The sequence below is a fragment of the Nelumbo lutea genome, chromosome 7 (assembly GCF_056320005.1).
Source record: "Nelumbo lutea isolate HS-2025 chromosome 7, American lotus-T2T, whole genome shotgun sequence".
Lineage (NCBI taxonomy): Eukaryota > Viridiplantae > Streptophyta > Magnoliopsida > Proteales > Nelumbonaceae > Nelumbo > Nelumbo lutea.
Genome location: NC_142690.1, coordinates 4056992 through 4074714, shown reverse-complemented (window position 1 = coordinate 4074714; position 17723 = coordinate 4056992). Strand labels below are relative to the sequence as shown.

The 17723-nt window shown below is 37.1% G+C and overlaps 1 protein-coding gene across 1 annotated transcript; it reads left to right on the top strand.

Moving 5' to 3' along the window:
• Window positions 1-11261: 11261 nt before the first annotated feature.
• LOC148844721 (UDP-Glycosyltransferase superfamily protein) lies at window positions 11262-13363 on the top strand. The gene has a single exon (XM_088954111.1). The coding sequence runs from the start codon at window positions 11707-11709 to the stop codon at window positions 13192-13194; it is 1488 nt and encodes a 495-aa protein (XP_088810237.1). The 5' UTR covers window positions 11262-11706; the 3' UTR covers window positions 13195-13363.
• The last annotated feature ends 4360 nt before the right edge of the window (window positions 13364-17723 follow it).

The following is a 17723-nucleotide window of genomic DNA, read 5'->3' as shown; positions in this document are numbered from 1 at the left end:
TTCGAGGGAAGTCAGGTGAAAATTTGAAGCCCCATACATTTCAATGGTTGGTAATGCAGATTAGTATTTCCCTTCTTGTTTTTGTGGGATTACATCAGCCTGGATGTTCAGATTTGCCTCTTCAATTCATCAACCCCAATGACTGATTGGTTTCACATTGGGTTAGTACTTAGTACAACTGTATCCATTTGATCCATCTAGTTATTTGTGGAACATGTGTGTTTGATTACCTCAAACTCAAAGTTCATGTGCAACATTCTTACGTTAAGACTGAACATGGTTTAGCATCACAACTGTCCTAACTGCAGATCATTCATTTTATTCAGACAGAATCTTGATCATGATTTGATTATCCAACTTAGTTGATGTTCAACAAAGTACTGCTCTCAGAGTTCAGAACAATCAGTTGTGGAACTGATTCATTCCAAGCTGCAGTATAGGTTATAGCTAGTCACACTAGGCTGGACACGTTGAACCTGAGCTGGTCAGGGACAATGGGGTACGTAGTCTCAGACTGCTAGGCACAAGCTCGACGACCCATAAGGTTGTTAATTGCAATATGGGTATGCAAACATTACATTGGACATACCTGGGAGGGGGTTGGTTGGGGCACAGATGCATGACTTGGGCCAATTCTGTAGGTGGGTCAGATCTGTTTCTTCAAATGAAACTTGTCGAGCCCGATAAATTGTAGTGACATCTTTTAGAAAGGCTTTAATTGATGGTTTCATCCGACCAAATTTCTCCAACAACGTGAGAGCAATCAGGTAGTGGGTGCTTTTGCCAACATGAGATGTAAGCTTCAGGACGTTATAATATTTCATCATAAAAACGATAATTTAGAGAAGGTTCTTCCTTTTGTACTCAAAATTTATAAAAATAAGTATAGCTGTAAAGGAGTAGAGGCTCTCAGCTCGCCTCTCCCACACTCATCACTCACCGCTCACCAAAGGCAACAGAGGTGAAGCGGTGGACGTGTGGGTCTTGCATATGCACAGAGTGGTGGCCCATTCAGACAGGACATGGGCCGCAGTGAATTCATGGAAATTGGAAACCGGTGTCCGACTTGATTGATGCGCTCTATTCAGCCTCTGGCGTTGGTCTCCAGAATGATATTGTGAATCTTCAGTCTTGAATTCTTCCTGTAAGTTCAAGTCTGTGGATATTAATTATCGGGGTTTCTGGGCGTTTCTGAAGCAAGAGATGGGTTAAGAGTAAAACACCATTGTTTCCTCAGAAAATCTTGGGGTTGTTTTATTGTTGGTTTGAGTCAGTTCAGTTGGTGTTACAAACATAAATGCTGTCATATCAGTGCCAGATAGTTGTTTTGAGTTCAATGATAAATTTTCTGTTTGGTTGGAAAAGTTTTGAGTTAAAATAGAGACAACACTTTCCATGAGAATCCATGCTTGAGGGTGTTTCAAGATATATCAATTTGATGTTTTCTTGTTTTAAGAAGCAAATACCTATCGGTCAATGTTTAATTATTATGGGTTGAGATGTTAAGTGTAAGAGACCATTGAAACTTGTTTTATCTGATAAGTTATATCTTACTTAAGTTCATTGTCCTTGGCCTTCATAGGATGGATTGGCTCAAGGATCATTTAATGTAAATATCTGACCCATTAAAAACTCATATTGATGGATTCAAGGGTTCACAATACTTGACAGTGAATTCAACCTGAGCAACTTGCTTAATGGGCCATACAAAGTGAACCAATTGGGCTAGCAGCTACCTAGGGACGTGAGCAACTTGCTTAATGGGCTTGAAGCCTATGATTAATTGGATTAATCAAGTAATCACATGACAACTTAAACAATCGTATGATTTGGACAAATATGGGTTTAGAGCACCCATTCTCATAAAAAAATAACTCTTATTCTCTAATAGAATCTAAATCCAAATAAAAATTTGGATTACTAGCCTCCTAATTCAATTAGGAGTAATGCTTCTTAAGAAATAAGAAAAGAGATATCAATTCGCTTTAAGATATAAACCGTGTTTCAAATTCATAACGTTGTAGGTTGAAACACCAATGGTACCAAAGACAACCCTAGTCCAAGCAAAATAATGTATTAAATAAACCTGAATTCTTGACCCAACATGGATTCCTAATCTCAACCAACTATTCACATTCATCTAAATGGTATAGAAAGACTTCAACTAATCTAGCCCACCCAAATAATGTATCAAATTAACCCAAAGGTCTAAGCCATCAAAGTGGTTGGTTTCCTGACACCAGTAAATTACCCTCAATGTACCAGGATTTTAACCAATCGAAACCAGTTGGGATCACATTTAATATGCTTACTTATGTTGTACCTATTAGATCCGATCTCATCAAAACCACCTATATCATGTATCAAAGAGCCAAGGTGTTAATTAATCACACCATTCGAGTGATTCAATAACAATAGAAATCCAATCCAAAACGATGCACCAAACAAATATAAAATCTACACCATCAAAATGGCCTCCTAAGTACTTACATTAATCAACTAAACAACCAGCTATCCAAATAATTTAGCAAGATTAAACTACTCTAACCCATACAAATGATATACTAAATCAACTCAAAGATCTATGTCATCAGAACGGCCTCCTATAGCAACAGATTAATCACATCCATCCAAGTAATGCTCTAATAAACGAAACCAACTATGTGTCCAGTTTAATAAAGTGGTGTCCATTAATGAATTAATGGATTTAGGTCATTCAATTGTTAGAGTTTCCACACGGTAGAATATATGACTTCTGCCTTTAACCAAAATAATGTATCACCACTATCTCTAATTTTCTCTCTAATTCATGGTTTTAAAAAGTGACCCAGAAATGAAATTGTTTTGGTAACTAGTTTTCAGATTAAATGGTCTAATTGTCCGGTCTGAATCTCAATCAGACAGCTTTGGGGCCAAAACTAGATCCAGAGCCACGATCGGTTCCCAGATCAACCGATCCAACTGTTTAGTCTGTTCTGGTTTTCAAAACCATACTCTATACCACCATTTCCACCACCCAATATGCTCTCATCATTAAAGTAATATACGTCGCTTCTTTCAATCTTAACCTGTTAAACCATTAAAATGGCCCTTTCAGAGTTGTCAATATTAGAGGTGAGCAAATGTGTAGGTTTTACCTAAAATCAAATGGAACCAATCTCTAATCGGCCTTGAATCGATCATACCCAATTTGTTATAGGGTAGGTCTGGTTCCAAATTCTTGTACCAGCCTCCACCAAGGCTGGTTCCAGGGCCTAAGGGTTTACCTACCTGAACCAACCCAATGAATTGGCCTTGCTTGGCCTTGGTGGAATCGGCCTTAGAAGCAAATTTGCCTTGAAATAAACCCCAAAATGCTTTTGAGGATGTGAAGATTTAAACTTAAACACTCATGGTTAGAAAGGTCATGGTCTCACTTGACCATTGAGTTAAATGATTTGATGTTTGTTTTCATTTTAATATTTAAATGTGTATAAAAAGTAATGTACAAGTTAATATTTACAAAATTTAAATTATAATGATATATTTTAAAAGTAATGTACATATAATGATATATGTACAAATTAATATATTATGATAATCTACATATTAAATTATGCAATTTCATCAATAAAGATAATGCAAGTTTTAAACTATATATTATATTTATTAAAAGTCAAATTTTTATAAGATATTGTTTCTTTTTTTTTAAGCGGGGTAGTAAAACAAAGAATAGGTTCCACAGGAAGACCCTAGTATTGACCTCGGAACCACCAAGGCCATAATCGACCTTCACAGGATAGGTTTCAGTTCCAAAAAAAAACTAGAATCGACCCCTATAGAGTAGATTCTAGGTTCTACAATGGAACCAAACCGAACTGGCTCATGCTAACCCCTGGTCAATATATCTCAGTTACTCATGTAAGTGAAATATCAAATTTTCGAATACACTACATTCTTTATCACCTTCGTGGAAGGTGATGCTGAAATATGTTATAGGTTCTTGCCTACTCGGTGCTTGTTTGGGATGGATAACTTTGCCTGTTGGGGTCCAATAGCATAGGTTGTTGAGAGCAGTTTTGGGCTGGGCACATATTCACGCCCATGTCTTTCTTTTTTATCAAATTAAAATGGGATGCAATTACTAATTTGCCTACTTTTATGGTAACGTGGCATTCCTAAAATCACTCTCAACAGTATTGACTGTTGGTCCCCAATGGCCAAAATTTTTCCCGCGTTAATCCATTCATGCCCCTATTTGTATTTTTTATCAAAAGAAAAAAAGAAGAGATACAATTACTCTTTTACCCCACCCCATGAAGACATATCATGCCCAAAAACGTTTTCAACAGGCTAGGCTGTTGGGGGCCAACAGCCAAAGTTTACACAGGCTTCTGGCTTTGCAAGGTGGGTCCACTTGGACAGCTTACAAGTTATATTTAATGATAACCCCAGAGAGCCGAAAATGAATGTTTTAGAAGCCATGTTCCACTGAAGCTTCTTTTAGTGGCTTCTCAAAAGCCATTTAAACAACACTTAATCCCTCCAAAATGGACATTCATTAGTATCTAGCTTTTAAATTTTCACTCTTTATATGATGTTTACAAGTAGATCTGTCCATGGGCCGAGTTCAGATTTGACCTTTGACAAAATTTTAAAGCGCCCAGCCCGAACCCCGAATCTAAAACAGAGCAAAATTGAACTGAACCCTAAAGCTGGCCCATTAATAGGTCTATCACAACTCACAAGGTATTAGTATTAGAGATGGTGGCCCATTAATGGGGAGGTTGCATGCACATACGTGGAGATTAAATTCGGAAGGACAAGACTGGGACAAGTTGCAATCCGTTCGAATGTTGCAATGCTACATTGCTACATTGCTACAATGCCATTGGATTGGGCCTGGCACGACAGTCACTATTCAAAACGTAATGAAGGCTGACGTAGCCAAACCGATTACAATTCCCACAGTGATTCTTGACCAAAATCATGCTCAATTTGAATGAAAACAGTGTAGCATCCGTAATCTCAACTGGGCTAACCCAATAGGGTTGTATTCGGGTTGATCTCAATTGGGCTTCAGGTCAAGTTCCGGTTTAGGCTGGCCCACACTAAACCCATTTCATGAAGCGGGTTTTAAAAGCGAAAACTGAATTTTGGGGGTAGTGTCAAGTTATTAATCTAATTTTTAAACATGTCATTGGAGTTCTTAAATTTTCAAGAATTGTTAATTTGGTTACTGATATTAATACCGTAAGTTATTTATTGAAAATGTCAAAACTATCCTTCAAAAGAAGAGATTGTTTATTGTCTTCTATCTTGAGATTGAACTAGTTGAGGTATTTGAAATTTTAGACTACGGAAGTCATTGTCTTCTACCTTTAGATCTGAAACACATTCTTGTCTAGTTAATTTCTTTGCTTTCAGTTATTGTTTCCCTCCATCATATTTCATTTTTTTTTTCTTTGAAAGTAACCGGTTCAGTTTCAAAATAAAAAACAATGAATAGTGTCAGTGTCTTCATTTGAAAGATAGTTTTGATATTTTCAATAGATAATTGATGATCGATTAATGACAGGGACCAATTTGACACTTTTTCAAAGTTTAAATAGTGCAATTAATTGAAATTTAGGATATACACTACCCCTAAAATTCAGGGTACAAAATAAACACTCTTATTCCAATAACTCAAAAAGGTATAAGTTGAAAATTGTGAAATTTGAAAATGTTGCAAAGGAATCTCTTTTATGTAATGTAGCATGTAACTATTGAATTATAGAGTAAAACCCAGTTGCACCATTTTTGTTTCAATGATATCTATATGAAACAACGTATAACAAAAACGTGATTCATAAGACTTGAATCTTAATTATTAGAGATTTGTTTTTTATGTTTATATTTATGACATCACGTGTTACTAGTCAAATTGAGAGACAATCAATATCACCATTGCCAAGAATAGGTGGCACCGTTCATGGGACGGGTCTGGTTGGGTTTGCTAACCTAAAAGCAATGGCAGAGTGTGATTGCTTGGACACAACCGACAAGAGTCTATAAATAAAGGTTTAACTGTTTAAGGTTGACTTTTTTTGGATAAATTACAAAACCTTTTTGTACTATGGGGTCTGTGACAAAGACCCCCTGTACTTTTTTAATCCCATGCTACCAATGTGATAATTATTCTTAAAATTGAAAAAAAAAATATTGTTCATCTTCCCGACCTTAAGATACATGAAAGCTTCCGCTTTCCTCTCTTTTTCCGCTACTCTCTGGTCATAGCCGCAACAACTTTTTTCTTTTTTTTTTGACAAGTGAAATGTTTAAACCAGCATTTAGTGAGTGAGTGAATAACTCCACCACCTCGATGGCAGCTTCTCTCGTGACTCATACACCCACCACCTCAGCTCTAACACAACATACACGAATGGTTGTTGTTTTTTCTCCTCCCTCTCCTCGGAAATCAGTTCCCTGTTATTCTACTTTTGGTTTTGATTGTTCTTGACTTTCTTTCTCCACCCTCCCTTTGCTTTGTCAAGCAACTAATAAGGACAGAGTTTAGCGACAAGAATTTTAGAAATTCAAAATCCCAATTCTTGATAAAGAAAAAAGGAAAAAAAGAAAAAATAGTAGAATAGAAACAAAGATTAATAAAAAAAGGAAAAAAACGTGTTAACCCATCTTTGAAACATTGGATGGAAAAGTTCTTTGGTGGGTCAAGAGTCAGACAGACAACTGGAAGGGAAAAAGAGTTGTCGTGGTCTTTGTTCCTGCGCAGTTGCTTGTGAATTTTGTGGTGGTAGAAAGAGGAGTAGGGGAAGCACGTGATTCTTCTATTGCTCGCAAATCGCAATGGTGAATGAGGATTTAATTTTGGAGACTGTAGTTAAATTGGTTCTCACCTGCTCTCTTTCCCTCTTCCTTTTCTGGCAACGCACATCTAACTGACAATAGTGACCTTGAACTGGTGTCTCTTCTGGTTGAAGACTTGAGAGCTCTGGCTTGGCTTCTCCCCTCTCTCTCTCTCTCTCTCTCTCTCTCTCTCTCTCTCTCTTCTCCCCTCTCAAACCAGCCTCTTGAAACTCTGAAAGTTGGAATCTATCTTGGTTCCTCAATTCAGCTTTGAACAAGGAAAAGAAAAAGTTGCCGAATCTTTGTTCTTTCTTTCTTCTTTCTCACAGATCCAAAAAGATTCTCTACCACTGCGGGTTGTCAGCTTTGTGCCAATCGGAGGTTCAGTTTCTGCGCTCCAAAGATGCCACACTTCTGAGATAAGGAGAGAGAGAGAGCCTTGATGGATTCCTGTGCTTTTCCACTTTCAGTTCGAAATACAAGCACGAATGACTTTAAAAATATACAGTATCCTGGAAGATAAGCTTTTATTTAGAAACACAGTGAAAATAGCAATTTCATTCATTAAAAAAAAAAAAACAGGAAATAAGCTGTCAGTTGTAAATCGTAAGGAATAATGGTAATAAACAACTTTCGACGACTCTTTTATAGTTTTATTAAAAATGCATGTCGGACTTTATCTTATTACTGTGTATGGTGTTTTTGGTTTTATACAACCAAGTTTAAAGTTTAAACAAAGTTGAGTTGGACTTTATTTTTCTCCTACCATGATCGGACCAATGTTTTCGATTGCTTTTAAGAGAAAAAATAAAAGCAAGAAAAATAAAATAGGAAATATTTGGGAGGGTATTTTGGTAATTTAATGTTTTTCCGTTATCTGACTTAATGGCCAAGGAGGTCTTTGTCTAGGCTACAGTTCAAGGGGAGTTTTGTCGCAAAAGAAATCAAAGTACAGGGGGACTTTGTCACTGACCCCATAGTATAAGGGAGGTCTTTGATCAAAGTGAAGTGACAACTCAATTTGAAGGGTCTTTGTGTGGTAGTTAGTAAGTCACTTTTAGGTTGTGTTTGGTTTGAAAGAAAAATAGGGGAAGGAAGAAAAATGTAGGAAACCTTTACAAAACTTCTATAAGTTTCCCTATGTTTCTCTTCATTTTCCTACCTTTTTCTTCAAACCTAACATAGTCTTAGAGACATATTCTCCACACGTGTGGCCCATGGTAAAATCTATGATGCGATAAAGACACAGATGATTACCACTTTTATAATTTCAGATGATTTATCAGAAATTTTTTGGATGCCATATCTTTCCAAATTCCGATATCATAATCTTACCCTTTTTATTAAATTAATAGGATTATAAATAATAATTGTTTTATTTAAAAAGTTAAATGAAATATAAATAAGAAAATTGAAGGAGTGGAGAACCCATTGAGAGAGGAATTGGAAAAACCCTGTTTCCATTGGGGGGAGTGGAAACAAGGATGGAAATGGAAATTTCTGCAAAGATAGATGAAAATTGGCTTACTTGTTCTTACCTGCCTAGACCTGACAAAAAGTTGATCCAACCCGTGAATCAAACCTGAACCAACCCAAAAAAGCAAGGTTAGGATCTTATATTTAGCTACCTAGATTTGAGAATGACTTGACCCAACTCAACCCAACCCAGAAAAAATTGGGTTGGGTTGAGTTGGGTCATGGGTCAACCCATTAATGTTAGGTCTAGTTGGGACTATTTATGCATTGTTATAAGTTTTCACTCTTTAATTTTTACTATTTAGTTTTTACTCTTTATTGTTTACTCTTTGAAAACTTTCATAAATTTTTTTATTTTTTTTTATTTTGGTTTTTTGAAAATAACCAAAATTAACCCATGGGTCAATCCTAACCCAAACACTTAGGATCAGGATCTAACATTTGACAACCTAACCTCAAATTCAACCCGACCCAAAATCAACCTGAAGTATCTTAACCCAACCCACCCAACCCAATTGCCATGTCTAAACCTGCCCTTTGAGAGGAAAAATAAAGTTAGAGTATATTGGAGGAAGAAATAACAAGAGAAAACAAGTCAGATTTCCAAGTTTGGTCGGCTTAAATGAAGCAAAATAGGGTATAGAAGGGGGAAATGGTGAAATATTGCAAATTCTTGAATGCGATTTAACATTATCTGAATGCTTTGAATATATTCTGATTCTGGTTCATCCATGCAACATCAGAACCTTTCCCTTGGAAAGTCTCCCCAGCTTAAACTCCTCCGAAGGCTACCAAGTTGGTCTTGGTTTCTAACTTTCAAAGTTGGGATCATCTGATAAAAAATGCATTTGACTGAACACGGATCACCTATCATGGTGAAGATGATGATGAGCTAGCCATTCCAACAATCCATGCATCTACTTGGGTCAAACAGTACAATCGTCCAATCCAAACCTTGGCCATATAGTTTTTGGGTCCAAAATTAGACATGGGTCATGGCTCGACCACACAGTTCAATCTAGTTTTCAAAACCATGGTATATAGGTATATATGAATTTAATTATTACATGTTTTTATCTTATATATATATATATTCAAAAAAACAAGATTTAAGTTGTAAGCAAGGAGCCTATATAAGACTTAAGCTTAGATATGACGCAGTGTGGTCAGCCTATGATCACCTCCTATACGATTCTAACCTTCTTTTGTGCCAAAACTTTGGTGGCATTTGAAAACTTGAAGTTTGATGTCTGACAAAAAACTATTATTCAAATTTAAAATCTGAAACGAAGCAAAGATGATTTTTTGCTTTTTAATGTCTAAACAATTAAGATTGTTTGAGTTGAAGTGATTCTCCAACTTCTGAAACTATGAAAGTTACTTTTTTATCTCTAGAAATAGCCTATTTGGTAATATTAAGAATATTAAATAATAATAATAATTGATATTATTTATTATTAAATAAATAATATTTTATTATTATTAAATAAATAGCATTAACCATCTCATCACATCTAAAATGAGTCTAATTACGGTAAAAATATGAGACCATATCTAATGAACCCGGATTTTATCATCACAAATTTGATTGTCATAATGTCCTCACAACTCTTATAACCATAGATTGGGAACATATTCCCATGAATGAACAAGTACCAAGATGTTCCCAATGCATGACTGCAAATAAAAAAGCTATTATTTGGATCTAAAATTTGAAAAGAAGTATAATTGATTTTCTGCTTTTTAAGTGGAGCAATTCTCCAACACCCAAACTATGAAGCTTACTATTTTACTCTTAGAAATAAATTGTTTGATAATATATTATTAAACCCTATTATAAATAAAACAAATAGTATTAAAAAGAATGTGAAATAAAAATATTATTAAATTAATAAACAAATACTATTATTTATTGAAATAAATAATTATTTATTATTCAATTAATATTATTATTTATTTATCATTATTAACTAATAAATAAAAACATCTTAATTATTATTATTAAGCATATTATTTTATATTATTACTAAATACTATTAATTCTTTAAATAATAAAATATTATTATTATTTTAATAATAAATATTTAATAATAATATTTATTATTGTTTTTTTTATTAATTAGATGAATGATGGTTCAGCCATAATCAGAATTTTTATACAAAGTATCTCGGGATTGATGTCAATTCACTGTCAGGAATTGATGTATAGAATAGGGGACTTTTGACATTTTCAATGTTTATAGGTCGAAATGTGCATATTGTTGTGCCTGTATGTACTGTTCCGATTTGTTTAGGTGTGGACAGACATGGTAATTGGTAAATACTAAATACACACGTATATAACGTATGAAAAGCAAATTGTTATCAAACGCGAAAAGTGAGACGAGAGAAGATGTAGAGGGTGTTGAGTAGACCTAGCTGGGTGGGTTGTGCTTTTGCTCTTTATTAACAAGATTTTTTTAGGCCTGAGCCCAAGCCCGGCCTTCATAAAAAGCTTGAAGTCTGGACCCGAATCCGAAACTCGACCTAACAGAGGCTGAAATGTAGGACGACTGAGTTTACTAGTCGTGCGGCTGGCATTGGTGCCTGAGTTCGCCATTGTCGATGCTTAAGTTCACTGGTTCCTGGGAATATGCAACAATGCATGAGAATGAGAACTGCAAGAGAGACAAGAGAGAGAGGAATGGTGGAGAGAGAGAGAGAGAGAGAGAGAGAAGATTCACTGCCAGAGAGAGGGGTGACTGAGTTCACTAGTGGCGCGGCTAGCGTCGGTGCCTGAGTTCGTCGGTTCCTAAATCCTGAGAATATGCGAGTGCCCTACAAGTGAGAACTATGAGAGAGAGAGAGAGAGAGAGAGAGAGGGAGAGAGAAGATTCACCGCTATGAATGTGAACAGTGGTCGCTTGTTTGAATTCGCACCGATTATTGAGAGTGAGAATGAGGAGAGAAAGATAAAAGATGAAAAGAGGGAATAGGAAAGGTTAATCGACTAGGGTTTACAATAAAATACAAAATGTTGAGTCGTGCCGAGCTTTTGTGACAAATCCTGAGCCCAGCCCGTAAAATAGTTGGGCTCGGGAAACCCGCGGGCTAAAGTTCATGCACAAGCCCGTCCGAGGTCGGGCCAGGCCGGGCCGGCCCGTCGGGCTAGCCGGCCCATGAACAGGTCTAGTTTTGGCCACTTAACCCTACTGCCCTAACATTTCAAAATTACTTTGCCAACCTACCCATGACATACGTCAGTAGATGCGTCGGATTAGATTCCCTCTTTACTTCGTTGGCCAAATCTTTCTATTTCTAACACGAGAGAGAGAGAGAGAGAGAGAGAGAGAGAGAGAGAGATCGTCTCTTCTTTCTAGAGCATCGGTCTAGGTCAAGTCCTCTCTCTCTCTCAGATACCAAATGACTGAAAGGGAAAATGATGTTGTTCTGTTTCCATTCATGGCTCAAGGCCATCTAATCCCCTTCTTGGCGCTTGCTCACCGGATACAAGAGAGAACAGGCTACACTGTGACCTACGTCAACACCCCACTCAACATCAAAAACCTCCGCTCATCCCTCCCTTCCAACACCACCATCCGCTTTGCCGAGCTTCCTTTCTGCAGCGCCGACCATGGCCTCCCACCCGACTCCGAGAACACCGATGTCCTTCCTTATCCACTCATCGTTCGCCTCTTAGAAGCTAGTCTCTCTCTCAAACCCTCTTTCAAACGCCTCCTCTCCGATATCACCCATCAACAAAATGGTCGTCCTCCTCTTTGCATTATCGCCGACATGTTTTTCGGATGGTCGGCCGAGGTCGCCGACGACCTGGGTATATTTCATTCCGTTTTCAACGCTGGCGGTGCTTACGGCATGGCCATCTACTTTTCCATGTGGTCCCACCTCCCTCACTGCCAAACGGATTCTCCCGAGTTCCTGCTACCAGATTTTCCCGAGGTCTCTGTTATCCACCGCACCCAGCTCCCAAACAACATCAAGTACGCTAATGGGACTGATGCTTGGTCTAGATTCATACAGACACAGGTTCGTCTGTGGTTGAGATCCGACGGGCTTTTGTTTAACACGGTGGAGGACTTCGATCGGACTGGTTTACAATATTTCAGAAGGTTGAGTGGTCGGCCCGTTTGGGCGATTGGGCCTACCGCCTCTTCCTTGACCAACAAAACCCGTACGGACAAAGCCGCCGGAACCACACCGAATCAATGTATCGAGTGGCTCGATATGCAGCCTCCAGATTCTGTTCTTTACGTCTGCTTCGGTTCTCAGAACACAATCTCTGCGTCACAAATGACGGAATTGGCTATTGCTTTGGAGGCAAGCGGCAGGAATTTTATATGGGTCGTTAGGCCTCCGGTGGGATTTGACATAAACTCTGAATTCAGGGCAGATGACTGGTTGCCGGAAGGATTCGAGGAACGAATAAAAGCGCAAAACAGAGGATTATTGGTACGTAAATGGGCACCCCAGGTGGATATTCTATCTCACAGGTCTACCTCTGCCTTTCTGAGCCACTGCGGTTGGAATTCGGTGACGGAAAGCTTGAGCCGTGGCGTGCCAATCATCGGGTGGCCGATCGCCGCCGATCAGTTTTACAACACGAAATTTTTGGAGGAGGAAGTTGGCGTTTGCGTTGAGGTTTCTAGGGGAAACGAGTGTGAGGTCAGAAGCGAGCACATAAGAAGCGTGATTGAGTCGGTGATGGGTAGTGAGACAAAAGGAGCGGAGATGAGAAGGAAGGCCCGTGTTGTGAAGGAGCTGATAAAGGACGCCATTAGAGACGAGGAAGGTTACAAGGGTTCTTCTGTCAAAGCTCTGGATGAATTTATTGCCATGGCACACGCTGCGAAGAAGACGAAGAAGGAACTGAGCAACGGTTCGAGTGTGTGAAGAATGTTTAATGTGTTATTTTCCCCAAATTTCCAATGTTTTCTGTGTTTTTATATCCATGATAATTATTTTTCCGACCAACTCAGCCTCTTGTGCTGCTTTCGTGTAAGGATCGAAGGACTTCTGTTCCTAGCAGTATCAAATTACCTATGATTCCAATTAAATCAAATCTCTGGTCTTCTTCAGTCTTCGGTCTTCAAAAAATAAATAAATCTCCGGTCAACTTTCAACGAAAAGCCCCTACCTCATAAATTATTATTATTTTAGAAACCTCCTATAACATGCCCCGATGCCCCATCGCATTTTAACATATTCTATTATTCTTACATCTTCCTCGGTGCAAATTAATAACAATTTGGTGTAAACGGTATCCGATTATTCGATTTCTAATTCGATATTCAACTTAATTGAATCGAATTTGAATGATTGATAAATTTAATAGTAACATTTTATCAATTAATTTATCGAATTCCTATTATCCATACAATAAAATTCGAATTTGATTAATTATATATATATATATATATATTTTTTAATATATATTAATAATAAATATAATAAAATATAAAATTTATATCAATTTAAACATAAAGTCATAAAGAGGGATCATGTCCATCATAAAAAAAATGTTGACATCTTGGCTAACTGTAATGATGTCTCTTGAATGGTCATTCTCCCCCCTCCCCTCTCTTTCTCTCTCTTTTGTCCTTTCCTCTACCTCTTTTAACTTTTAATTTTATTTTTCTTCCTCTTTTTCTCTTCCTCTCTCTCCCTCCGTCTTTTTTATTCACTCTTCTTCTCTTTCTCTCTCCCTTTGTTTCTTTCATTTCCAATCTTTGATAGCAGCCGATCACTGGTCACCGGCCACTATCATCTCCTTGGTCCCTGCTCAACGCCTCAAGGCCCTCAACTGTCCAACATCACCAGCCAACATTGCTCACTAGTCACTACCACCGCATTTGCACCGCTATGATCACACACTTACACTCGGCCCATCGTCGGGAACCCACAATTGTTATCGTCAATCCCTTGCCTCTTTTCTCAAATTAATTATTTGTTTTTCTTTGTAAACTCAATCATTTAAGATTCTAGGCCTCATGCCAGTCGAATTCGAATCGATTCGAATATTCGATTTAATAATCAAATTCAAATTTAAATTGAAAGTCGGATATCGAATCGAATTCGAACATTGTTTTTTATAATCGATTTCGGATTCGAATCTAGCCTAATTCAATTCGAATTTGATTCGTTTACAGGCCTATTTTTTAGGCAGGGGAATTAATAAAAATCCCTTAATGATAATTTAAATATTCATTCAATTAATAGTGTGAGAAATTAAGGATACAAAGTTAAGAGTTCGGCTAAAGTCAGGGCAAAGCCCATTCGATAGAGTTGTTCACGGGTCGGGTTACCTGAGATGGAAACCGAAACCGACCCAGTGTTAAGCAAAACAGACCTGGTCAGTTTGAGTCGGTTTGGGTCAGTTTCGGTTCTAAGTTCATCCATGCCCCCCATGGCCCATGTGCCTGTGTAGTGCAAGTTTGGGTTGTCAGATATTCCAGTTTTTATGTAAAATTGAAATATCTTTATTTAACAGTTTTAAATATAAAATATATTTAAATTAAAATTGAAATATATATTTAAATAGATTAGGTCGATTTAATTTAAAATCAAAATATATATTTAAATAGTTAAGTAGGAACTAAGTTGGTTCGGTTTCGGTTTTCACACAAGAAAACCGAAACTGACCCAAACCATTGGTTTATGAATTTGTACAACCCAAAACCGACCAGTGCTGATGAAAACCCGATCAACTTGGGTTGGACCGGTCTGGGTTGGTCGGGTTGGGCCTTCTTATGAACAGCCCTACCATTCGGGCAGTTTTTATTGCCTTGTATTGAGAATATTTCTATACTTGTGTGCTTTATTTCATGGGGAGATATTCCCAATGCAAAGTTGCAAAAGGTTGTTAGAATGGTGTGGGCACAGATTTGCCCTATTAGAAGCCAATCTCCGAAGTTAAATGGTTTGAATACAAATATAAATATGTATGGTACAAATACTTTTAAAATAATACAAAATACAAAGTTTTTCACTGTACACATTTGTATTTATGTTCTTCCTAAACTATGCTAAGTGAAGAGTACAAATACAAATATGTTTAGTGCAAAACCTTATCTATGGTTATATTTACATTATATATATTTGTATTTACACTCTTGACCCTTCCTTAGGCTTAGTTTGGAAGGACTACAAATACAAATATGTAGAGTGCAACAAGGTAGGGATCATATTCCCTATCCATAATCGTCTATTATTTCGATCATAAAAGTTATCTTCCATCCCTAACCCTTGACAGAACAAGGATCGAGATTGTCATCCCTAACTTTAATCCATGGTTTTGAAAACTGAATCGGATCGAATGGTTGGACCAATTGACTCGAGAAGTGGTTATGGCTCCAGGTCCAATTTTGAACCAAAACACCGTCTAACTAGGGTTTGGATTGGATATTCAAATCATTTGACCTAAGAACCGATGGTCAAATCAATTCTGTTTTTTGTCCAATTTTCAAAGCCATGCTTAAATCGTGTTTGTATCAAAATTGTGTTGACTTATTTAGTCACCAATAAAAGGTGTTAATTTTAGGTTGACATGACTTATTTATGACCGGAAAAATTATGTAGTTTGTGTCAATCCAATTATGGCCTAAGGAAATATATTCTCATCAAGGCCTTTATATACCATTTAATTATGATACTAGAGGAGGGGGCCCTACGTTGTAGGACTCACTCATAAACAATCAAGCTCGATATCGATTTGAATTAGAAACTTGAGCTCGGCTCGAATTAAAAGCTTAGAAGTTCAAGCTTGACTACCTTTGATTGCAAGTCTTTCAATCATTCGAGGTGTTGAGCTTCCTCAATTGCCGAGGTGCCAAACCGATGTCTCCCTTAGTTGCTAAAGTGTCGAGCTAAGGTTTCCCTAACAGGCGAGGTGTCGAGCTAAGGTCTCCCTTAGTTGACAAGGTGCCAAGCCGATGTCTCCCTCAGTGGTTAATTTGAATTAGAGACTTAAACTTGAGATCAAAAGTTTGAGCTCGGCTCGGCTCAAACTTGACTACCTTTGAATGCAAGTCCCCCTAGCAGCCAAGATGCCAAGCTAAGGTCTCCCTCAGTTGGAGAGAGAGTGGCATTCTTGTAATTTAAAAGGAGAGAGAGAGAGAGAGAGAGAGAGAGAGGGAGAGAGAGAAAGAGAATTGATAGGAGAGAGTGGCATTCTTTTAATTTGAAAGAAAGAGAGAGAGAGAGAGAGAGAGAGAGAGGTTGGTAAAGAGTGGTATTCTTGTAATTTATATGAAAAAATGCAAAAAATACTATTAGATTTCATTTCCCTCATTCTCAGGCCTTCTCAAGTACACATTTCAGCTATATATATATATATATTGATTATAGTTTTAATATTTATTTTACTATTGAAATTTATTTATACTTTAATTTAAACAAGCTAATCATGTTGATTTCATATCAGTTCAGATTATACATGTCATTAGTATTGAAATAAATGGGTTAATGTGATCGTATTCATGTCTGAAATTTTGACAGAATGATTAATTATATTCATATAGACCTATGTGTCCAAATAATCTTACCTTGACACAACATGAAAAAACAAATTACCACCCCTAAAACTGAACAAACACCATCTTAGCATATAGTATAGTGTCGTCGGCTAATATTGAATTGGTGAGATTCCAATACCATTGTGACCTGTTCCTGAAGTAGTAGGTATAAGCACTCAACAAATACTCTTGTCTTAAGATTCAACAAATACTGCTACATTGTATGATTTAAAGGATAAGGCAGGAATATTTTTTAGAACAGCCGTCAGAATCATTGCCCTACCCATCACCCAGCTTAATATTTTAGGAAGCAGGTGTGAGAAAATTTCTAAAACAGCTATCAAACCATTGCCCTACCCACCATTCAGTTTAATATTTTAGGAAGCAGGTGTGAGAAATTTTCTAAAACAGCAGTCAGACTCGTTACCATACCCACCCAGCTTACAAAAGAATAGAATCTAATACGAGGATGAAGTAGTTTAATATCTATTCACAAATAAAACTCAACCCAAAAACTCTCCCCCTAATCCCCTATAGACTCTCTTCCCAACCCTCTTTGCAAATATCATAGCATAGTTTAGTCAACTTGAATTAATAATTGATAAAAGAATCCTGATGTGTAAGTAATATTTTGGTTGATTTATCAAGACACCTCCTGTACATCGTATTAATTAAGACATTTGGGAATGGTCAAGTGTTTCATTAAACAATGGAAGGGCATGATCTCACAACTTTTTATCCAAAAATACCTTTTAAACAAGCCATCCTCCGCTCCATTTGAAACCTCAAACGACATCGCAGAAAAGGACAATGTCAGCAATTCTGGGAGTATGAAAACAAATAAAGCCTCAAGGAAAGTCATTGCCCTACGATTCTACGAAGTCCCATATCTAACTTGTTAATAGATAA

Coding starts and splice junctions, on each gene's coding strand:
- LOC148844721 (XM_088954111.1), top strand. CDS start 11,707: ATGACTGAAAGGGAAAATGATGTTGTTCTGTTTCCATTCATGGCTCAA.